At 49.2% G+C, this 20677-nt stretch overlaps 1 protein-coding gene across 1 annotated transcript; it reads left to right on the top strand.

The window, feature by feature from the left end:
- Nucleotides 1–8058: 8058 nt before the first annotated feature.
- Nucleotides 8059–20418, top strand: LOC137442822 (aldo-keto reductase family 1 member B1-like). Its single transcript, XM_068141852.1, has 10 exons — nucleotides 8059–8172; nucleotides 8936–9103; nucleotides 9848–9964; nucleotides 11211–11288; nucleotides 11673–11795; nucleotides 16581–16687; nucleotides 16832–16913; nucleotides 18007–18090; nucleotides 18987–19069; nucleotides 19766–20418. The coding sequence occupies exons 1-10, from the start codon at nucleotides 8107–8109 to the stop codon at nucleotides 19806–19808; spliced, it is 951 nt and encodes a 316-aa protein (XP_067997953.1). The 5' UTR covers nucleotides 8059–8106; the 3' UTR covers nucleotides 19809–20418.
- The last annotated feature ends 259 nt before the right edge of the window (nucleotides 20419–20677 follow it).

The raw sequence follows: 20677 nt of genomic DNA, 5'->3' as shown, positions 1-20677 counted from the left end.
GAGTTTGTTCTTCACTGTCTTAGTATTTTTGAGTTAAGTATTCTGCTTCTTGCAGATAAAACTCTTCATTTTTTTCAGACTAAAACTTCCAAGGGAATGTAATGTACCCCCTGGGACAGGAAGAGAATGTAGCAGAGGGATGTAACACAAGTATCTTCAGTGCTTCTGTACAGAAACAGGAGATGCTAGGCTACTGCAGCCAAACAAAAGGACAATTCACTTGCTGTTCTGTCTTAAAGATGTGCTTTGTATTTCAGGCACTCTGCACAGCTGTCCTTGGCTTTTGCTTCTAAGTCACAGGCAGCTGCTAAAGCCTTTCTGCTAGGGAATTATCTTCCCTGTGGGAGTGCTGATCTGCACAAGGGTAGGCAGGCTCTCCAGAGGGACTTGGATAGATTGGGTCCATGGCCAAGGTTAACAAGATGAGCTTCAGCAAGGCCAAGTGCCAGGGCCTGCACTTGGGGCACAACAACCCCAAGCAACACTACAGGCTTGGGGCAGTGTGGCTGGAAAGCTGCTGGCAGAAAGGGACCTGGGAGTGCTAATTGACAAGTAATTGAATATGAGCCAGCAGTGTGCCCAGGTGGCCAAGAAAGCCAAACCATCCTGGCTGGGATCAGCAATGCTGTGTCCAGCAGGAGCAGGGAGGGGATTGACCTCTGGTACTCAGCTCTGGGGAGGCCACACCTCGAGGGTTGTGTCCAGTTCTGGGCACCTCAGTACAAGAGAGATGTGGAGGGGATGGAGCCGGGGCAGAGCAGGGCAAGGAAGCTGGGAAGGGCCTGAAGAAGAAATCTGATGGAGAGTGACTGAAGGAGCTGGGGATGGTTAGTGTGAAACAGAGGAGGCTGAGGGGAGACCTCCTGGCTCTCTACAGCTACCTGAAAGGAGGTTGTGGAGAGGTTGGTGCTGGTCTCTTATCACAGGTAATTAGTGATAGAATAAGAGGGAACAGCCTCAAGCTGCAGCAGGGCAGGGTTAGAGTGGACAGTAGGAAACTTTTTTTCCCCATGCAGAGTGGTCAGGCCTTGGAATGTGCTGCCCAGGGAGGTGGGGGAGTCCCCAACCCTGGCTGTGTTTCAAGGTGGTTTGGCTGTGGTGCTTGGGGCTATGGTTTAGGGGTGTCCCTTGTAGAGTAGGGCTCTGGGTTGGACTTGGTGATCCTGAGGCTCTTTTCCAACCTGAATGTTTCCCTGATTCTGTACTCAGTCATAGCCAGCTCCTAAGCTCCAGTCACAGCCAAAAGAGATGTGACCTAACAAGACAGCATCCTTCAGCACAATCCATGCGTCCACGTGGGAGCTGCCCTTGGCTCAGCTCTATCTCGCTCTGCTTAGGCTCCCCAGAGCTCCTGCACTCTGTGAGCAAAGGTGCGGTCTGCAGTCAGCCGCACCTGGGGGACACGAACGCTCCCTGGGACAACAGAGCTGCTCGGCACTTTCCCCGGCAGCCACCAGGGGGCAGCCAGCCCTCACAGGAGCCCTTTGCCCCCTCCCTGCCGGCCCCAGCCCACAGCTGCTCTAGGGGCATTTCAAACCCCACACAACCCAACCGCCTGAAGGGGAAGCTCAGCCCCTCAGTGCCAAGCCCAAACCGCTGGCCTAGGGGGCCAATTTGCCTGGGAACACAGGTCGACCATCGCTACTGACACATCCACACTCCCACCAGTGCCCTGGACCCACAGCCCCAGGGCTGCAGCTGGGGCCCCCAAGCCCTCCCACAGCTTGCTCACCTCAACAGCAGAGTGGAAAGGCCTAAGCCCACCGACCCCTTCAGCCTCTCTGCCTCTGGCAGAGCACAGTCTCAAAGGGCACGCTGCAGACACAAGTTCCAGCAGCCCAGGGACAGCAGAGCTGGGCACCTGCGATCCCCACACTCCTGCTACCCCAACAAACACCCACTCTGGAGCACAGCTGGCACAGGGGACATGCGCAGAGTAGGGCTCAAAGAACAGACCTGCAAACCTCCTTTTCACACAACACTCAAGCTCAAGATGACATCAAAACCAAGTTACTTTAACACCAGCAGGCTAGATGAAGAGGCATTTGCTTTTGCAGCTCTGTCATCTTTGTTTCCTCCTACTGGGCAGGTGACCAAACACAAAGTTGTGCATTGGGTTTCATGGGAAAATAGTCAAACCTTTGTTCATGAAATGAAGCACCTTAGGATTTCCTTTCCATAACTTCCACTTTCATTCACAACCTTGCAATCCAAGACCATTTGTTTCACAGCTTTCTGAAAGAAGCAGTCTATAAACCCCTCAGCAATGCCCAGGCTGAGGCGAGACAGCTCTGCTGAGACAGATGCACATTTTCACTGGACAGCAAAGGTACAGCATTTGCTACAGTGCAGGGAGAGGCAAAGGTTTAAACCACCCTTTTCAGTGGCACACCTTATCCATCATGGGTTACCCAATGGCACTGGGGGCTTAAATTGTGGCAGGAGACAGTTCATGGTCTCCAGAGAGGTCAGCATTGCCATCCCTGCAATTTATGTCCTCTACATTCCACCCTTCACCTCACTGAAAGATACATTAAGACAGTTTTGACCCTTAAATAAATTCCACCTGTAATATCATCACAATGCTAATGAAAACTCCATCCCTTGTCCCTGGCACACCAGACTAGCTTAATTAACATTTCACCAGTATGAACATAACACACAAAGCTCCCCCTTCCCCAGCAGGCAAAGTTATCAATGATCAACACAACAACAATCTTCACATTCTTTTCACCTTTCAAACACTTTTTTCCGCAGTCTGCTTGATGCCTAACATTATCCTTGCTAAGGTTGCTCCATCTTCTGTCCTCTCCATCTTCTGGCATTCTTACTCCAGAACAACGCATACAAGTCACTCCTTGACATCCCAGCAGCTTATCAGACAATACCAGAGGGGTGGCAATAACTGCACTCAGACCTTGGAGCTCTTGGGCCAGAGCACAGTGATCACTCTTTTTCAGGGTCCCTTCCCCTTAACCTGTGAACATAATGCTGCAGTCCAAGTAAACTGCAGTTGATTACCTCCTTCTTCCCAGTCCCTCTGTGGGATCAGCAGAATTGGGGCATTTGTCCACACAGCCCTTCACTAGCAGATCCTAAAAGTCTTCCTCCCTTGTGCAGGGCAGTTGCTTGCAAGTAGCAGAGAGCCCAAACTGCCCAGAACTCTGCTCTTCCAAGACAAAAAGCCATAGCCCATTTGCTCCAGCTTCCCAGCACTGCCACAGCCACTGCAGGGACACCAGCTGCTGCTGCTGCAAGTGCTAAGCATTTCTGTAATTTCATTCTGATCAAAGGACTGTCAGGAGAGTGCCCACACTTTGAGGAACAGCACTCTCATCACAGGTCTGCTTAACCTTGCAACTCAGGCTGCCTGGAGGGCTTTGTTTTCCCATTGCCATCAGTCCTGTTTTCCCTCAGAGATGTCAGGGTCTCCCTCTGAGGCAATCGCTTTGAGGCCATTTGCTGCTCCTGCAGCTGCAGCCTGGCCTCCCTGACACACAGCTCTCCAGCCAGACAATTCAGCACTACTGCTCACTTCTGACCAAGAGCCTCCCCTCCATCCTGAGCACTTGTTAAACCCATGTTACTCCAACAAATATCATCAGCCCGACTCCCCTGCTCTGCTAAGTGGTCCTGGTCTCTCTGCAGCCCCATTTGCAGCACATGGCAAGCCCCAGCACACAGCTGCATCACAGTAGCACACCTCTCTCCCCATGTTTCACAGCCAACCCCTCTGTGGCTTCCCAGACACTGCTTCTGGATCCTTCATGCAGAGACAGCACTACAGCAGGGCACTGGCACACCAGGCTTGGAGATAAGCCCCTGTCTACCTCTTCCCAATCACCTTCCCACACAGCAATGGTCTCCCCGGCTCCCTCCTTTCTCCAACTGTTCTGTCTACGCTCACCCTTGGACATGCACTGGCTGTGTCACTTCCACCACCATGTATTGTCAGGACCAGGTTCATGGCTCTTGCCACAGTCCTGCCCATTACTCAGTTCTGGGCCACGACAGGGCTGGGTGTCACAAATATTCTCTAACAGCTTCCCAGACAAAGCAGTCTCATCACAGGGCAACATAAACTGATTTATCAGCAGTTAACACAAACTTCACTTTACCAATTCAGGTACTGAGGGGGCAGGAAAGAACACAGAAGAACAGAACAGTAAATGTCTTTCCCCCTCCCCCAGCTTCTGGCTACATCAAGCACCAATCCTCTCCCTGTCCTCAGTTCTGCTTCCTCCATTTTCACCACAGATTACTCCAACCCAATCCCTCCCCTGAGCATGGAGCTTGGTGCCTGATCCTTCCCTTCACCATTCAGTCCCAGTTATTAGTGCTCCCAGGTGGTGAGTGGGCTGCTATCCCCAGGGCTGGGAGTGGCCCATGCCCCTCATCAGCCAGCCCCTTCCAGGCTGCCTTCCCTCTTCCCTGGCTGGGGGAGTGGGAGGGCCATGCAGGCTCTTCCCACCTGCTGGAGCTCCAGTGCCCCAGGTGGCAGCACTGGTTTCAGAGCCATCTGGATCTGGTTCCAACCAGCCTGGAGCAGTTTGTAGTTTCCACCTGCACAAGTCTCCCCTGCCAGCACAAACCTGCCCTTCCCACCTAGCAGTGGGAGCACCTCCTCGGCACTTGGCCATGCCCAGAGATGGTTTTTTTAAGCAGATAGAATAAACAGACAAGCACCAGTGTGAAGGTAAAACCCCTCATCAACTCTGATAAGATGGGAGAACCACCAAGACAGGCTCCTGGCTTGTTTTGAGCTCAGAGTGAAAAAGGAGGCCAAGGTCTTTTACAGTCAGATTCAGCCAAGACCCTCAGATCTGTCTCTTAGCACCCAGAGGTTGAACTGAAGCATCCCACTGAGCAAAACAAACCCACCCACCCCCCCTCTTCAAAGGTTCTAAGCAGGGCAGGAATTCCCACTGCCCTTTCCCAGGGATTCAGGCTCAAAATCTTCATGTCTTCACCTCAAAACTATGTCTGTATCAGTTGGTAGCCCTAAAGCCATAGACCCCTGCAGCTCAACCCCTTACAAGAAGAGGGGATTCCACTTCACAACTCTGTCACCTGCATACTTCATACTTTTTTTTGGCAGGCTACAGGGTCTCTGCTAGTAAAGACTTGCCTCCACAAAGGCCCACTTCCTAGTTCTTCTCAGCTACCAAACACTGCTACTCTCCAAAGTCACAGCTTGTGATGAAATTAGTTACTAAATGTCAGCAAAACAAAGCAAAAACCCCCCTCATGATACTACACATCCTCTTTCAGTGCAAAACCTTGCACATGGATCCAGTTAAACAACAACAACAAACCCACCACCACAAAACCCTTCCCCACACACAGTTCCTCATCACCAACAGCCACTGCAAAGAAGCAGCTGGCCACCTTTATCAAGGACACAGCACACAAGATTACACCAGGCTGGCTGTCACCCTGTGACACAGACAGTGCTGCTTCTTCCTCCAAGGCCCTGCCACCAATGGGATGGCCCCCACAGGACCTTCAGGAGAGGTGCCACCAGGGAGATGGTAGAAGCCCCATCCCTGGAGGTTTTTAAGGCCAGGCTGGATGTGGCTGTGACTTAGAGAAAGATACACAAAAGACTCAGTTTCTTGTATTATGCTTCTATTCAGGCACCTGACACAGGTAGAATCATTTCAAAAGGCCTGTGTACCTTCAGAGAGTTTTGGGCAAACTTTTATACAGAAAGTTATATGTCTATAATGACAGATGTATGTTAATATTTCACAGAAAAGTCCAGATGCTTCCTATCTATACAAAGGTTCTCTATCTAAAAATAGCAGAAGTATACATAGCATCCAGGTGTCCTTTATCTTATACAAAAGACCATCTTGTCCAAGACTAACAGAAGTAAATCACTGAAAAATCCTGTTATTCCTTATCTGTGCAAAGGCTGTCTGCCAACCCCTCTTTCCCTCCCTGCATTCCAGTATTCAGCTAACAAGAGGAAAATTCTTAATCAACTCTGTTATTCTGTTAATGAGAATTTTCTGTTCATCAGCTGTGAGCAACCTTAATGCTGTTAATATTTTCCACCCTCCAAGGGGAGTTAAAAAATCCTAGACAGCAACAAAAGGTCTGTTAGAAATAGGCTTTGGTCTAGAAGTTTATCTCTCTATTGTAATTTCAACTGAGTAAAACATGCACATGAGCACACTGTCCTTGGATCATGCTCAAGATCTCTGGAACATGTCCAGAGAAGGGCCATGAGGATGAGCAGAGGGCTGGAGCTCCTCTCCTATGGAGACAGACTGAGGGAGTTGGGGTTGCTCAGTCTGGAGAAGAGAAGGCTCCCAGGAGACCTTCTTGTGGCCTTCCAGTATCTGAAGGGGGCTACAAGAAAGCTGGGGAGGGACTTTTGAGGGTGGCAGGGAGTGGTAGGACTAGGTCGAATAGATCCAAGCTAGAGGAGGAGAGATTTAGATTAGATGTTAGGAAGTTCTTCCCCATGAGGGTGGCGAGAGACTAGCACAAGTTGCCCAAGGAGGTGGTGGAAGCCTCATCTCTGGAGGTTTTGAAGGCCAGGTTGGATGTGGCTGTGAGCAACCTGCTGTAGTGTGAAGTGTCCCTGCCCATGGCAGGGGTGTTGGAACTGGATGATCCTTGAGGTCCCTTCCAACCCTAACAATTCTGATTCTAAACAGCAGAAAGCCAGAGTGCCTCATGGTGTGAGGGGAAAGTCATAGTATCATAGTATCATTCAGGGTTGGAGGGGACCACATGGATCATCTAGTTCCAACCCCCCTGCCACGGGCAGGGACACCCCACACTAGATCAGGCTGGCCAGAGCCTCATCCAGCCTGGTGTCTCCCACTCACAAGAGCAAACAGCAAAAACAAAATACAGAACTTCTCCATGAAGCCTCTTGTGATGAAATGGAGACATCTTTCTGACAAGTGACTGCCAGGGAAACCTAAACGGAAGCAGAGAGTTACATAACAGCCTCACAAGCCACGTGAAAGCACATCGCATCCTCGAGGAGGGCTGATGGCACTGACACAAGACAGGAGGCACATTAATTACCTTGGCCTCCCTCAGTTAAATGGGGGGTGGGGGGGAGGGAACACCCAGCTGCAGAGAGCAGGGGCCTCTTCCACGGGAGGCACCCAGAGCAAACACTCACACCTGAGGAAACTTCACCACACGCGAGTAAGCAGCAAAGCCTCCCGGGCAAGCCTGGGATTTTCCACTGCGCTGCAACCTTCTCAGGAGAACAGCACACAGTTGTCTGCAGGAAATTTGAAGCCCAGTCTCTGATGGGAGGTTACTGGCCACCTAAAACAAATACAATTACAATCATGCATTTCATTCCAAAATGCCCTCAGCACCTCCCTGAAGACAGAGGGACACTTACATCATTGTGGTACTCTTCTGCAACTTCCAAAACACCTAAATAAAAAAACCCCTCCCAACATCCAAATATTTATTAAAAACAAAAAAAAGTCTGACTTTCTCCCTAATTACTCCTACGCCACAGCTCAATTTCCTGTGCAGGGGAAGCTGCCTTACTGCTCTCTGCTGCAGGGAATGAGTCCTCCCCACTCACAAGCCACCAACCAAAGTTTCTCGAAGCACCTCGCTGTAACAGCACCTAGGGTCAGAAGGGCCCTACAAGGGGGAGCTTTCCAGGACACCACCCCTGCCGTGGAGTGATGCTGCTCCAGCCAAGGGCTCAGCCTTTCCTTGGCCTGAAGCACACGGGCTGCAAACATCTCTTAGGGCGCCGGGCGACACTTCTGTCATCCTCATCCCGGGTACGGCTGAGGTCAAGGAACCGAGATGCTGCCGGGGGCGGCTTGCAGCCAAGTAATGAGGCAGAGCCGAGCAGTGCACACTAAACGTCTCTTATAAGGTTGGCCCAGCCTTGATTTAAGCACCGTCCGACACAAGCCAGGGCTCGACGCGACCCTCGCTTCACCACCGTGAGCTACAGGGAGCGCGGCCGCGCAGCTGCTCTCAGCCCTAGGGCGCCGCCCCCCATCCCCTGGCGCCGGGGCGGGGCGGGGCGGGCCTGGCCGCTATTAAAGGCGCGGCATCCCCCAGAGCTGCGCTCGGTTGTGTTTGTGTGTGGCGTGCGAAGCTATGGCGACTTACGTGCAGCTGAGCACCGGCGCCAAGATGCCGCTCTTGGGGCTGGGCACATGGAAGGTAACGGGGTTGGTGGCAGGAGAGTGGCTGCAGCCGGCTGTGCCCGGGCCCGGTCCTGTCCTTGTCCGTGCAGGACGGGTGCCCTTTCTCCGCCTGGCATTGGGGCGAGAGGCAGGCAGTGCGGCTGGGGGCTGCCGGGGCCCTAGAGGCGGAGCTGTGTCAGCTGCCGTGGGAACGCAGACAGGTTTGGGGCCCGTCCTTCTCGACCCCCCGGGCCCTGGCGCAGCGCTGCCGGCGCCACTGGTAGCCTGTCCGCGGGTACCCTCTCGCAGTGGGGCTGCTGTCTGCGGCCTCTGGCACCCGCGATCGTCCCTGCCCCCTTTCGGGTCCCCCTCGGCGCTCAGCTCAGGGATGCGCGTAGCCCGGGCCCCGTGGCTGGCCTGAACTCCCTGTGCTGGAAGCCGCTGAGGATTTCCGCTCTTAGAAGCCGTGCGAGGAAACGAGGAGGCTTTAGGCTGGCTCCGGAGCTCTGCCCTGTTGTTAGAGTCGCAGTTCTGCAACGCTGTTGGGCTGAGCCTAGCCAGGGATTGGGGTGACAGGGGGATGTCTGGAGCCTGGCTTTGAGGTCAGGAGCCTGCGTTCAAGATGTATACAGAGTCAAGAATGCTGCAAGGAAGGCTAGGTATCTTTTTCCTGCTGTTAATGTGCGGGTGTTTTGCTTTATTTGAATTGGGGGGTGGCTTTAGGAGGGCCATTTTTCTTAGTTCTCTCTCACAAGAAAAGCATACATTGAATTATAGGGTCTTGAACGTTATTTTTTCAGTCTCCACCAGGCAAAGTGACAGCTGCAGTGGCAGCTGCCATCGACGCTGGGTACCGCCACTTCGACTGTGCCTACGTTTATCAGAATGAAAATGAAGTTGGGGAAGGCATCCAGCAGAAAATCAAGGAAGGCGTCGTGAAACGAGAGGACCTCTTCATTGTCAGTAAGGTATGGAGCTGGTGGCTAGGATGCCAGGATATAGACTCATAGAATCAGTAAGGTTGGAAAAGACCTCAAAGATCAAGTCGAACCTGTCACCCAACACCTCATGACTACTAAACCATGGCACCAAGTGCCACATCCAGTCTCCTCTTGAACACCTCCAGGGACAGTGACTCCACCACCTCCCTGGGCAGCACATTCCAACAGCTAACAACTTGCTCGGTGAAGAACTTTCTCCTCACCTCCAGCCTAAACCTCCCCTGGCACAGCTGGAGACTGTGTCCTCTTGTTCAATATGTTGGGTTTTTTATAGTACCCCCCCACATTCCTTAGTTTCCTACTCTGTGGTGCAGCATGGAACAGCGTAGATCTTACTTGTCACTCCTGAGACAAGCTTCTGACTGTGTCTCACTTGTATGGAGAATTATGCAAAGTGTGTATCAGGTGGTGTTTTAAACCTTTCCTGGTGTTAACTTATGCTGTCCTGTCTCATGCAGTAGCTGACCTTCTACAAGGTGGTTTTTGAATTAAGTCTTAGCAAAAGCAAACTACTTGTGCTAGCTGCCTTGCCTCTGTGCATAGTGCCCTCAGCATCACAGGCTGGTTGTGCTCACAGAGCAAGCCCTGTTTGAAAATCAGTAGAATGACCTAGTTGCCCAGCACCTTCCAAAGGGAACAGGCATTCTGCTGAACAGGACAAAAGGGTTTAACCTAGGAAGTCATGGTGTGCCTTGACTTTTTTGTCTCTAGCTGTGGTGCACATTTCATGAAAAGCACCTGGTGAAAGGAGCCTGCCAGAAAACTCTCGCTGACCTGAAACTGGATTACTTGGATGTCTACCTCATCCACTGGCCTTTTGGGTTTAAGGTACAGTAAGAGCAATCCCTTTGGCTTTGTCTTTTGTGACCAGCAGTTTTGAAGAGCTCCATGGCTTTACAGCCCAGTAATTGCTCCAACTGATAGAGATCATCATGAGTCTTTTGTGTACTACTATTGATCTGATGCTCAGCTTCATTCTGGCCATGTGAGCCAGTCTGTAAATTCTTGCTTGTGCAGCATCCTCTGCCTCTTTGACCGTGGAAAAGGAAGGCTTTGAACTGCAGGCAGGTTCCCGTGCTGCAGACCTAAGTTATATTGCTCTCCTTTTGATGACTGCCCATGTGCTGTCTTCTACAAAGCATGCTCAACTGACAGTGATGTGGTTCCCTCTGTGGGAAGGAGGGCTATGCTTCGTTGCCCAGCAGAAATTCTTTCCTCTGCGTGTTACAGAATCACAGCACAAGAGAATGTTTCTGACTTCCGGTTCTGTCTTTAATCACTGAGTCCTTTAATACAGAACAGATTGAATTGACCCTTGCTGGAGGAGCCTTAGTGTTCCTCAGACCCTGGATTTCAGAAGGTGACACTTTGTAGTTCCTAAGTCCTCAACTGACTTGTATGCAAAAGAACTGATGTCTCTTTCTAAGCTTAGGGCTTCTGTTGGAGCCTGATCAAAATCTCCTTTCTGCTTGTTCCATCTGAGATAACTGGTTTATAGCAGCCGTGTTTTAGCATTAGTTTTATGTGGACAGACCTGTCAAAGTGAAAATGTGTTGTGTGATAACATATCAGTAGAAAACAGCTCTTCTGGGTGAGGTTGATACCTGGCATGTAGTCTGACTGGGAGGGACGTGGGCTGTTTGAACGCTCCCTAGGCCAGCAGCTTAGACAATGAATCTCCTCATGAAAGGCCTGTCAGCAGATCTGGTCCAATATGGACCAAATGTGTTCCAGGTCCTAAGTGGCTACTTGTTACATGGACATAATGAAGTGTAATAACTGTGTGTTTTAGTGATCCAGAAAGTAAACTTGCAAACTGGCTGTAATTCTGTAAGTGGAGAGTTAGGTTTTACCCTATTTGTTTTCATGAGCCAGGGGACATTGTATCCAGCAGGAGTATCTGTCCTTATGGGGGTGGCTGTGGGCAAAAGTCTCAATCTCATGTGAAAGCAAAAGAAAAGACTGGAGAGTATTGGCATGCCCTGCAGTAGGAGCTTGCAGTGTCATGGTCTTCAGCTGGTGTTAACCTAACTTCCCACCAAAGAGTGTCTCAATCATTTTCTGTCACTGGCAGGCAGGAGAGGAGCTGTTTCCCACAGATGACAAAGGCATCATTATACCCAGCAACACAGATCTTCTACAGACATGGGAGGTAAGCAGCAGGAGAACTGGGAGGTTTGGTTTTGGCAGCCTCTTGTTTTCATTACCTCCAGAAGTCTGAATTCTCATGTGTGTAAAGCTACTTGGAAGGACTAGCTGGTAAAACAGCAGATTATTTAGTATCATTACTGTCCACTTACTACTTGCTGTGAATTTCCACAGTCTCCAAGAGGGAGTCTTGAAGCTTTGGAGCGAGAAGACATGGCACAAACACACAAATGCTCTCTATGTTTTTTCCCCTCTGACTTGAACTCTGAAAATCTAAATACAGTTTTTTGGGGGTTTCATGTAGGAAATAAACCATGTCAGGGAACAACATTTTCTTCAGGCTCTGGCAGGTACACTCTGTGCTGATTTTTGTGCTCCTTCTTGTTAGGCCATGGAAGAGCTGGTGGATGCTGGCCTGGTAAAAGCCATTGGAATCTCTAACTTTAACCATGAGCAGATTGAAAGAATCCTGAACAAGCCAGGACTGAAGTACAAGCCTGTAACTAACCAGGTGAGCTGCTAGGTGACTGCAGGAGAATGTTTGGGTGGTGCTGGATTTGCCTTTTTATTTTTTTAAAGCCTTATTAAAGTCTTACTGTTAAACAAGGTTATAAAAAGACAGCAGACACAGCATGTTCTGTTTCATCCTTTAACTACTTCTGGATGTGCAAGGTGGTGTGTTATTTTTAATGGACTTTCTGTGCTACTGTTGGGAAATCTGGCAAGGAGTAGCTCCAGAATTCCCTGTTTTTGGAGGGGGGAGCTGTGGTGGGCAGGGGAGGATGCTTGGATGAGCTTAAAGAGCTTTCTGAAAGGAGACTAAAACTCACTGTGTGTATACAAGGAGCTAATAGAATTGGATGAGCTTTTTACAGCTCTTCTGTGGGTGAGGCCTGTTGCACAGGAGCATGCTTTTATGAACTGCCATACAGGCTTAATGAGGGTTAGGAGGAATGAAGAAATGGAGTTGCAAGGTAGGCTGTAGAGTAGGAGTGTCCAGGTATATGGAGAGTACTTGACTAAAATCTTAAGGTTTTAGCCCAAGCTAGTCATGGCCCACAGCAGCTTCAGCTGTTGCTCACAGCTTTATACAGCTTGAGTACCTGCAGGGGTGAAGACTGCACAACCTCTTTAGATAGTCTGCTCCTCTGCCTGACCCATTGCCTTGGGTATATGACTGACTTACATTCAGTCTCATTTTATGTCTGTTGTCTCTTGACCTCCCACTGTGGACCACTGCAGAGCGTGGCTTATGTTTGGATGACCTCCTTTCATGTATTGGAAAACTACAACCTGAAGCCTTCCCTCTTCCAGACTGGATAAGCCCAGCTCCCTTTCCCTGTACAGCAGGGTCTCCAGCCCCCAGCCATCCTGGTGGCCCTGTACTACATTTATGACATACTGAAAGGGGAAAAACTAGACCCAGTGTTATAAAGGTGGTCTGACATGTGGTGAGTAGAGACAGGTGATCACTTCCCACAGTGTACTGGCTGTGTCTGCTGCCAGGGCTCACTACTGGGTCATGTTCAGCTCATCCTGCTGTGGCCCATGAATTGTTTCTAGCATAGTTCCTTTGTAGGTAGTCAGGCTGCAGCCTGTGTTACTGCCAGGGGCTCTTCCATCCCAAGTGCAGGGCTTTGTGTGCAGCCTTACTGACTTTGATAAGGTTTGTTGCTTTGTTCTTCCTGCTTCAGTGGATCCCTCAAGTGGCAGCCCTGCCTTCAGTACATTGGCTGGTCCTCTTTCAGCTTGGCCTCACCTGCAAACCTGACATGGTTAGAGCCTGGTGCAAACTGCTGAAGAAATCAGGTCCCCAGATGGCACCATGTGGGTTTATCTAATTTTGTCCTTCATTGCCCTGGCATTTGAAGGACTGCAGTCATAGCAACTGATACCTTATTAGAAGATTGGTTAGTTTATTGTGCATCTGGAGCATATCTACTGGGAGAATTTGAACACTCCTTTTTTCTTCTGAGAAAGCCAGTAGGGTTGTTCTCTGGAAGCCTGTTCAACATAACTCTGAAACATTCTGAGAAGTGCAGAATTCCTCATTCTCTGTGTTTCCGTTTTCTGTCCCAGTGGGCTTCTAGGATACTTGGTAGTCTTATAGTGCCTTTCAGCATCTGCCACACCTCACTGCAGTTGATAATTACTCTGGTCTCATGCACAGAAGTCACTGACCTCTCTCTCACAGTTGCAAAATGTTCTGATGGCTATAATCAAGTTAAGTTTGGAGCAGTGGGGTCTTTGGTTCCTGTGCCTCAAAGCCTGCTTGCAAGTGTGAAAGCTTGTCTGTCACTGACACTTAGCAGTTGGCCTAATAGTAGAATAGAATAGAATAAACCAGGTTGGAAGAGACCTTCAAGATCATCGTGTCCAACCTATCACCCAACACCACCCAATCAACTAACCCATGCAACCAAGCACCCTATCAAGTCTCCTCCTGAACACCTCCAGTGATGGTGACTCCACCACCTCCCCAGGCAGTCCATTCCAATGGGCAATCACTCTCTCTGTGTAAAACTTCCTCCTGACCTCCAGCCTGAACCTCCCCTGGTGCAGCCTGAGACTGTGTCCTCTTGTTCTGGTGCTGGCTGCCTGGGAGAAGAGACCAACCTCTGCCTGTCTACAACCTCCCTTCAGGTAGTTGTAGAGATCAATAAGGTCACCTCTGAGTCTCCTCTTCTCCAGGCTAAGCAGTAGTGCTTACTGCAAACTCTCCCTGTGCCCATCACAGTGTGGATTGCAGTAGCTTGAGATGCAACAGGCTTTTCATCTTGGCCCAAATAGGATATGGGAGGGACATGGACCTTATGGAGAGGATACAGAGAAGGACCATGAAAAGGATCAGGGTGTTGGAGCACCTCTTCTGTGAGGACAGGCTGAGGAGCTGGGGGTGTTCAGCCTGGAGAAGAGAAAGCTCCAGGGAGACCTGATAGCACCTTTCCAGTACCTGAAGGAGGCTACAAGGAGGATGGAGAGAGACTGTTTGCAAGGGCCTGTGGTGACAGGACAAGGGGTAATGGCCTCAAACTCGAGAAGGGCAGATTGAGATTGGATATCAGGAAGAAGCTCTTCACTATGAGGGTGGTGGAACTCTGGCACAGGTTGCCCAGGGAGGTGGTTGAAGCTCCTTCCCTGGCGATACTCAAGGTGAGGTTTGACAGGGCCCTGGGCAACCTGCTGAGTGTGTGTGGGGGGTTGGATTGGATGGTCCTGGACCGTTCCATAAGAAAGGCTAGCTCATGCAGCTCAGAAGCTGTTTTTTCTTTTCCAATTTGAGTGCCAGTGGACAGGTAAAAATGACTTTGTTTCACCTACTTTGCATAAATTCTACCTATAGGATAGCTGAACAAATAACCAGATGCTCTGTTATCTTGAGTATCTGTGTTTGTGGAGCAAAATAAGTGTATGATGTGTCCCAAAACCCTGAGTGTGACAGTTCCTGCTGTCTAGTGTTCCAGTGTGCCCCAGAAGGGTGACAACCATGCAGGCTTCTGATAACATCAAGCAGCTACAGCCACAAATAAAGCACTTGAGCCTGCAAACCAATCCCATGTTTTGCACTCTCTTGCTCCACCTGCCAGGGTCCAGGGCCCTCCCTCTGAATGCAGCAGCAGACTGCAGAAGTCTCAAATGACAGTGCAATCAAAAGGGTTCTTGATGTTGCCTGCTGAAAGAAAAGTGCTTCCTGGTAGGGAACTAGCCTGAAAGATGCCACTATGCAAAGTATCAAATCCTTGTATTCATTCACTGCTTCCTAACACAAAAAAGTCCTGTCCCTTGCTGCAGGTCTTGCCAGAATACAGAGCCACTGTCCAGGAGCCTTTTTTTTCCTGTTGGGTAGATAATCTTCTGGTTTATCAAGTCTATAATGAACAGTAAGCTGAAGGTCTACAACCTGTAGCAGTTAGCCATTCTTAATGTTTGCAGACAGGAGGTACTCAGGATGAATATTGACACCAAGCAAACAAAGGACTGAAACAGTACCTCTGGTTTTTCTATTAAAAAACAAACAAAACCCTTGCATTATAGAATCACAGATTCAGTAAGGTTGGAAAAGACCTCAGAGATCAAGTCCAAACTGTCACCTAGCACCTCATGACTACTAAACCATGGCTCCAAGTGCCACATCCAATCCCCTCTTGAACACCTCCAGGGATGGGGACTCCACTACCTCCCTGAGCAGCACATTCCAACAGCTAACAACTCTCTCTGGGAAGAACTTTCTCCTCACCTTGAGTCTAAACCTCCCCTGGCACAGCTTGAGACTGTGTCCTCTTGTTCTGGTGCTGGTTGCCTGGGAGAAGAGACCAACCCCCTCCTGGCTACAACCTCCCTTCAGGTACCCTTATGGTATATTTCAACACAGCTGACAGGAGAGCTTTGTAGTTACTGGTCTGCTCTCCTGTCATTAGGATCTTGCAGTCCTCTTGTGTGCATTTTACTGAAGTGCCTCATTCAAGCAGTTTTGTAGCTGGTCATATGCTGGAGATTATGTGGCTCAACAAGGTTCTAAGGAGTGGTGTTGCAGTCCTTGGGCCCTCCACTGAAAGGAGAGAACTACTGTAACTAGCAGAATGGGGGTAAGGGTTGTACAGAAAATGAGGCTCTGTGGGATACTGTGCAGCCTAAAGGTGGAAATGCTGTGTCCAGCAGGAGCAGGGAGGGGATTGTCTCCTTGTACTCAGCTCTGCTGAGGCCACACCTCGAGGGTTGTGTGCAGTTTTTGGGCACCTCAGTACAAGAGAGATGTGGAGGTGCTGGAGCCAGGGCAGAGGAGGGCAAGGAAGCTGTGATGGGCCTGGAGAATAATCTTGTGAAGGGTGACTGAAGGAGCTGGGGCTGGTTAGTGTGAAACAGAGGAGGCTGAGAGGAGATCTTTTGACTCTTTACATTTACCTGAAAGTACATTGTGATGCTGGTGCTGGTCTCTTCTCCCAGGGAATTAGTGATAGAACAAGAGGGAACAGCCTCAAGCTGCAGCAGGGCAGGGTTAGACTGGACATTAGGAAGAATTTGTTCCCATCAAGAGTGGTCAGGCCTTGGAATGTGCTGCCCAGGGAGGTGGTGGAGTCCCCAAGCCTGGATGTGTTTGAAGGTGGTTTGGCTGTGGTGCTTGGGGCCATGGTTTAGGGGTGACCCTTGTAGAGATTCTGGGTTGGACTTGGTGATCCTGAGAGTCTTCTCCAACCTGAATGTTTCTGTGAGTCTGTGAAAAATCAGCATTTGATTAAGAAGTAATTTCTGAAATGTATTCAAGTGCATAGTACAATCTCTGTTCTTGTGTTGGCAGTTTGAGTGTCATCCATACCTTACCCAGGAGAAGCTGGTCAAGTTCTGTCAGTCCAAAGGGATTGCTGTGACAGCCTACAGTCCACTTGGCTCTCCTGACAGGCCATGGTAAGGTGGTTTTGTGCTTTGCAGGGGAGCTGCCATGCTTGAAACTGGCACTACAGATGTGCCAGTAATTATTGATCCAAATGCAGATCTTTTCTAGGTTGTATCTATGGGAAGCTTCTTGTCATTGATCTTTTGTCTGTGCAGGGCTAAGCCAGAGGATCCTTCCCTTCTGGATGACCCCAAGATCAAAGAGATTGCAACCAAGCACAACAAAACCACAGCACAGGTGGGTAGGTGCAGTACAGCAGGTACTAGTGACAGTGTCAAGGACAAGCTAGCTCTTCATTCCCTGTCATCTGTGGTGCTCTTCTACATTAAATAGGAACACTTTCCTCCCTCACCTCCCCACCCCATGGTCCCTAATGCATGTTTGTAAGGTCACTGACTATCAACAGCAAACCCTGCCTTGATGCATCTTTGGGTGCTGTGATGTTTCAGTCTTCCCATCTCAAGGCCTGTTGCAGAGAAGTAAACCCTTGTGTAGCCTACTAAAAGTCTAGATGGGGAAGGAGCTGAGTGTCAGTGCACTGGATAGGAAGGGAGACAGGAGGCTGCCTGTGCAGGTCTCCCCTTGTCTGCACTCCAGAAGCAGCTGCTGAAATTTCAGGTGTGATTTGAAGTGTAGCTCTGCAGAAGTGAGTGAATTCTGCTGAATTGTACAGCTTACAGCAGAGAAGCATTGGAAGCACCCAAAGCCATCCTCTCTGTGATGCTTTGGCCCACCAGCATTAACAAAAACCCAGCTCAACTCAGTTGGGGGATGTGACAGTTTTAGGCTGTGCCTTTAAGGAAAAGATACTGCCTGTAAGCAACTGGAAGGTGTATTTACAAGCACAACTACACTCCCCAATGGAATGCAGTGAATATGTACAAATGCACAGTGCTTGCAATACTATACAGGTAGTTCCAGGGAGAAATCAGCATGGAAACCCCTCTAAACAGGGGAAAACTGTCCCACTTACCCCCCCTAACCTTCCCTCCACCCTTTCCTCTGTTTAATTAGGAGAAAAGGGATGTTAGTTAGTCTTATCTGCAAGGTCAGCTGGTAGCAATAAATCCTCCCAGCTGAAAGAGAAGCAGAAAGCAGCATGCCAGTGAAGGAAGAAAGGGGTGAGTGTGGGAAATGAGACTGCTGAGGGTCTCCTTTTGCACAGCTGGCCAATGAAATTCATTTGGAATAATCTTTTGTTTTCCTTTTTACTCTCAACTGTGGATTTGTTTATATTTCTCCACTCTTCTGCTTGAAAATCTGCAGCTAGCTTTTAAAGGCCTAGCCTGAAACTGTCACATTCTCTCACTCAGTGATCTGCTGCTTGCAGGTTCTGCTTCGCTTCCAGATCCAGAGGAATGTGATTGTGATTCCCAAGTCGGTCACACCGCAGCGCATTGTGGAGAACTTCCAGGTGAGTCCTCAGGAGAGACCTTGGCTCTATGGCACGCTCAGGGATGGCAGGGCTTTCCCCTGAAGAGCAAGCAGACATCCTGCCTCACCCTTCTGAAGTCCTCAGGCAAGAGGTCTGAGCTTTTACCCTCTGTATGTTTATCTGCACTTAAGGTGATGGAGTCAATAAAGCTTTAGGAAACACTATGCTGATAATCTCAGCAGTTGGGTTCTGTCAAGTGGTTGAGTCACCTAACAGCATGCTTGGGGCCTAGGTGCAGCAGCACACCACAGAAGACCAACATAGAGCAAGCATTGTTAAAGAGTCCTGGTGTCCAGAAACTGTGTTGCTGCTCTTGATTCAGTGGCTCTGATTCAAACCGGTATTAGGATATTTGGAAGGTGCTCATTTGTAGGTGGAATGTGAAAGCTTTGTAGGAGTTGCTTAGGAAGAGAACAGAGATATGCATCTCTCACAGATGGAGGCTGGAAGCATTCTGCTCTGCTATGTGTGTTCCAAACTTCTCTAAACTAACACACATGACTGCAACTCAATGTAGTTTAATTCCTTCCTCTTTCTACCACTTCCTTTCCCCCCCCCCACTTCAGCTAGTGGGATCTCAGAAATCCACAGCTGTCTTCTGATCACTTTTTGCTCTCCTTCATAAAGCCGCCCTTTCTCCAGAGTAGCACACCTGCCCTGTGGCCTTGCTCTTTGATTTTGTGACTTGGTGTTTGTCTGGGGTCATTGGTTTCTTTTGGCTGGTGTGTTTGGGAGGGGATTTCTGTCTTTGTTTTGGTTGGTTGGTTTTGTGGGGGGTGGGTTGCTTGGCTGTTGGGGGTTGGTTCTGTTGTTGTGATTGTTGCTTACAATCTGATTTGTTCAAAGGCTTGATTTCCAGCTCTTTCTCTTGTCAGATATTTGACTTTGAGTTGACTAAAGAGGAGATGGCAACTATTTTCAGCTTTAACAGAAACTGGAGAGCCTGTGACTTGTCCTCGTAAGTAGCAGTGGTATTTTTTTCCAAGCCATTAAGTTATCAGTATGTCATAATTCAGTATAAAATAACAGATACCAGGCTTGACTGACCTTCCAGGATATGCAAAGCCAGCTTCCATAGGGTCATACTCAAAATACCTTTCCAGAGTAAGAATTTGTGAACCAAATCATAACGAGCATAAAGCAAACATCAGGTTCAGGTCAGCCTCCAAGAGACTTGCTGTACCTGGAACTGCAGCAGGAGGCTGCTTACTCAGGCTTCTCTGGGTTGGAGAAGTCAAGAATTGGAGCTGGTGTCAATGCTCAGCTTGGCTTGTGGGATTTTCTTTGTGCTGTGACCCTTTAAGCATTATAAAAACTGACCATGTTCTTCAGGAGCAGTTGGGCAAGTGGCCAAAAAGTAGCAGGAGGATTGGCAACGTGGAAGTGTAAAGCAAGATATGAAATCTTTGTTGGAAGGCTGCAACTCAGGCTTTCCTGGCAGTGAACCAGGAAACCTTGGATAGGTCACCTACAAAGCACCTAGGTCATATTGCCTGGAGTGGTCAGAGCCCAACCAACAGAAGGCACTTGAGAATTTCTTCATGTCGCCAAGGAAAACACTCTGCTGTCACACAGTTCAGCTCCCTCCTTGGTGGCTTTCTTCATACACTGTCCTTCAGGCACAAGATAATCTTTCCTCTTTGGTTTCCTTCAGGTGGAAAACTCTCAAGGAATACCCTTTCAAGGCAGAGTACTGAAGATGGTTGCCTGCCTTTCTCCAGCCTTCTCAGATATGCTGTTGCCTAGGAGTTGTCTGCATAGCGTTCTCACTGCATCAGACACACCCCATGCCCATCCTGCCTCTTTTTGCCTTCTTTTTTCCTGAAGAGAGATGCAGTATATGTACTCCATTGGTTTGTGTTTTCTTTTTCTTATGTTTTTTGGAAGAAGAAATGCAAAAATGGTTGTGAAGAGCACGCTGTGAGGACTGGCAGATTGTCTTTGCCAAACAGCATGCCTGGAATTGGTAAGCAGAAAGCACTGAGGAAGTTTGAGCAAGCAGTCACTTTTACTTTGGAGTACTATGAGTTGGAGCTAGTGACTGTTGTCTGGAAGGCCCAGGGTATTGGCAGATTTCACCTGGTTCATGAGGTCTGCTCTTTTCTGATTACTGTTTGGTTTGGCTTCTTTTTGTAACACTCCATGCTTGCCTTTTTTTTCCCCCCCTTCCCTCTAATTGGAAGTGCAAGTTGATTTGTAAGTACAGCAGTTTCTACATGGGTAGCTCTTTGAAAAAGTGTATAGGTCCTGGTTTCTTGGCCATATGACAACTGGGTTTGCTTACAATAAAATAGTTTGATTACTGTGTGTAATGAGATGGTTATTTCAGCAGTGCTCAATGGTAGCAAAGCTGGAGTAGTAGCTGTGTGGTGTTGGTTGTCTCTGCAGGTTACACAAAAGCAAGGAAGAGTACTGCCCCCCCAAGAAATCATCTGCTGTTGATGTTAGCTTCTCGTGTGTGGCCTGCTAGCTATTTGCTGTTCTCATGCTAGTGCACACCTGAGTGTGCTGGCCTGTGGCCATGGATGTGCACGGCAGCATCCCTGTGCCCACAGAGCTTGAGTCT

This window comes from Melanerpes formicivorus, unplaced genomic scaffold, assembly GCF_026170545.1.
Source record: "Melanerpes formicivorus ecotype bairdi unplaced genomic scaffold, bMelFor1.0.p_v2 SCAF_8, whole genome shotgun sequence".
NCBI classification, from domain to species: Eukaryota; Metazoa; Chordata; class Aves; order Piciformes; family Picidae; genus Melanerpes; species Melanerpes formicivorus.
Note: the sequence above shows the minus strand (reverse complement) of the source record. Positions and strands in the feature narration are given on the sequence as shown.

What these genes read in the sequence shown, in the direction of transcription:
- LOC137442822 (XM_068141852.1), top strand. Translation starts at nt 8,107, where the DNA reads ATGGCGACTTACGTGCAGCTGAGCACCGGCGCCAAGATGCCGCTCTTG. An exon ending in ACCTCTTCATTGTCAGTAAG is followed by an intron (nt 9,104 to 9,847) that starts GTATGGAGCTGG and finishes TTTTGTCTCTAG; the next exon opens with CTGTGGTGCACATTTCATGA. An exon ending in ACAAGCCTGTAACTAACCAG is followed by an intron (nt 11,796 to 16,580) that starts GTGAGCTGCTAG and finishes TTGTGTTGGCAG; the next exon opens with TTTGAGTGTCATCCATACCT.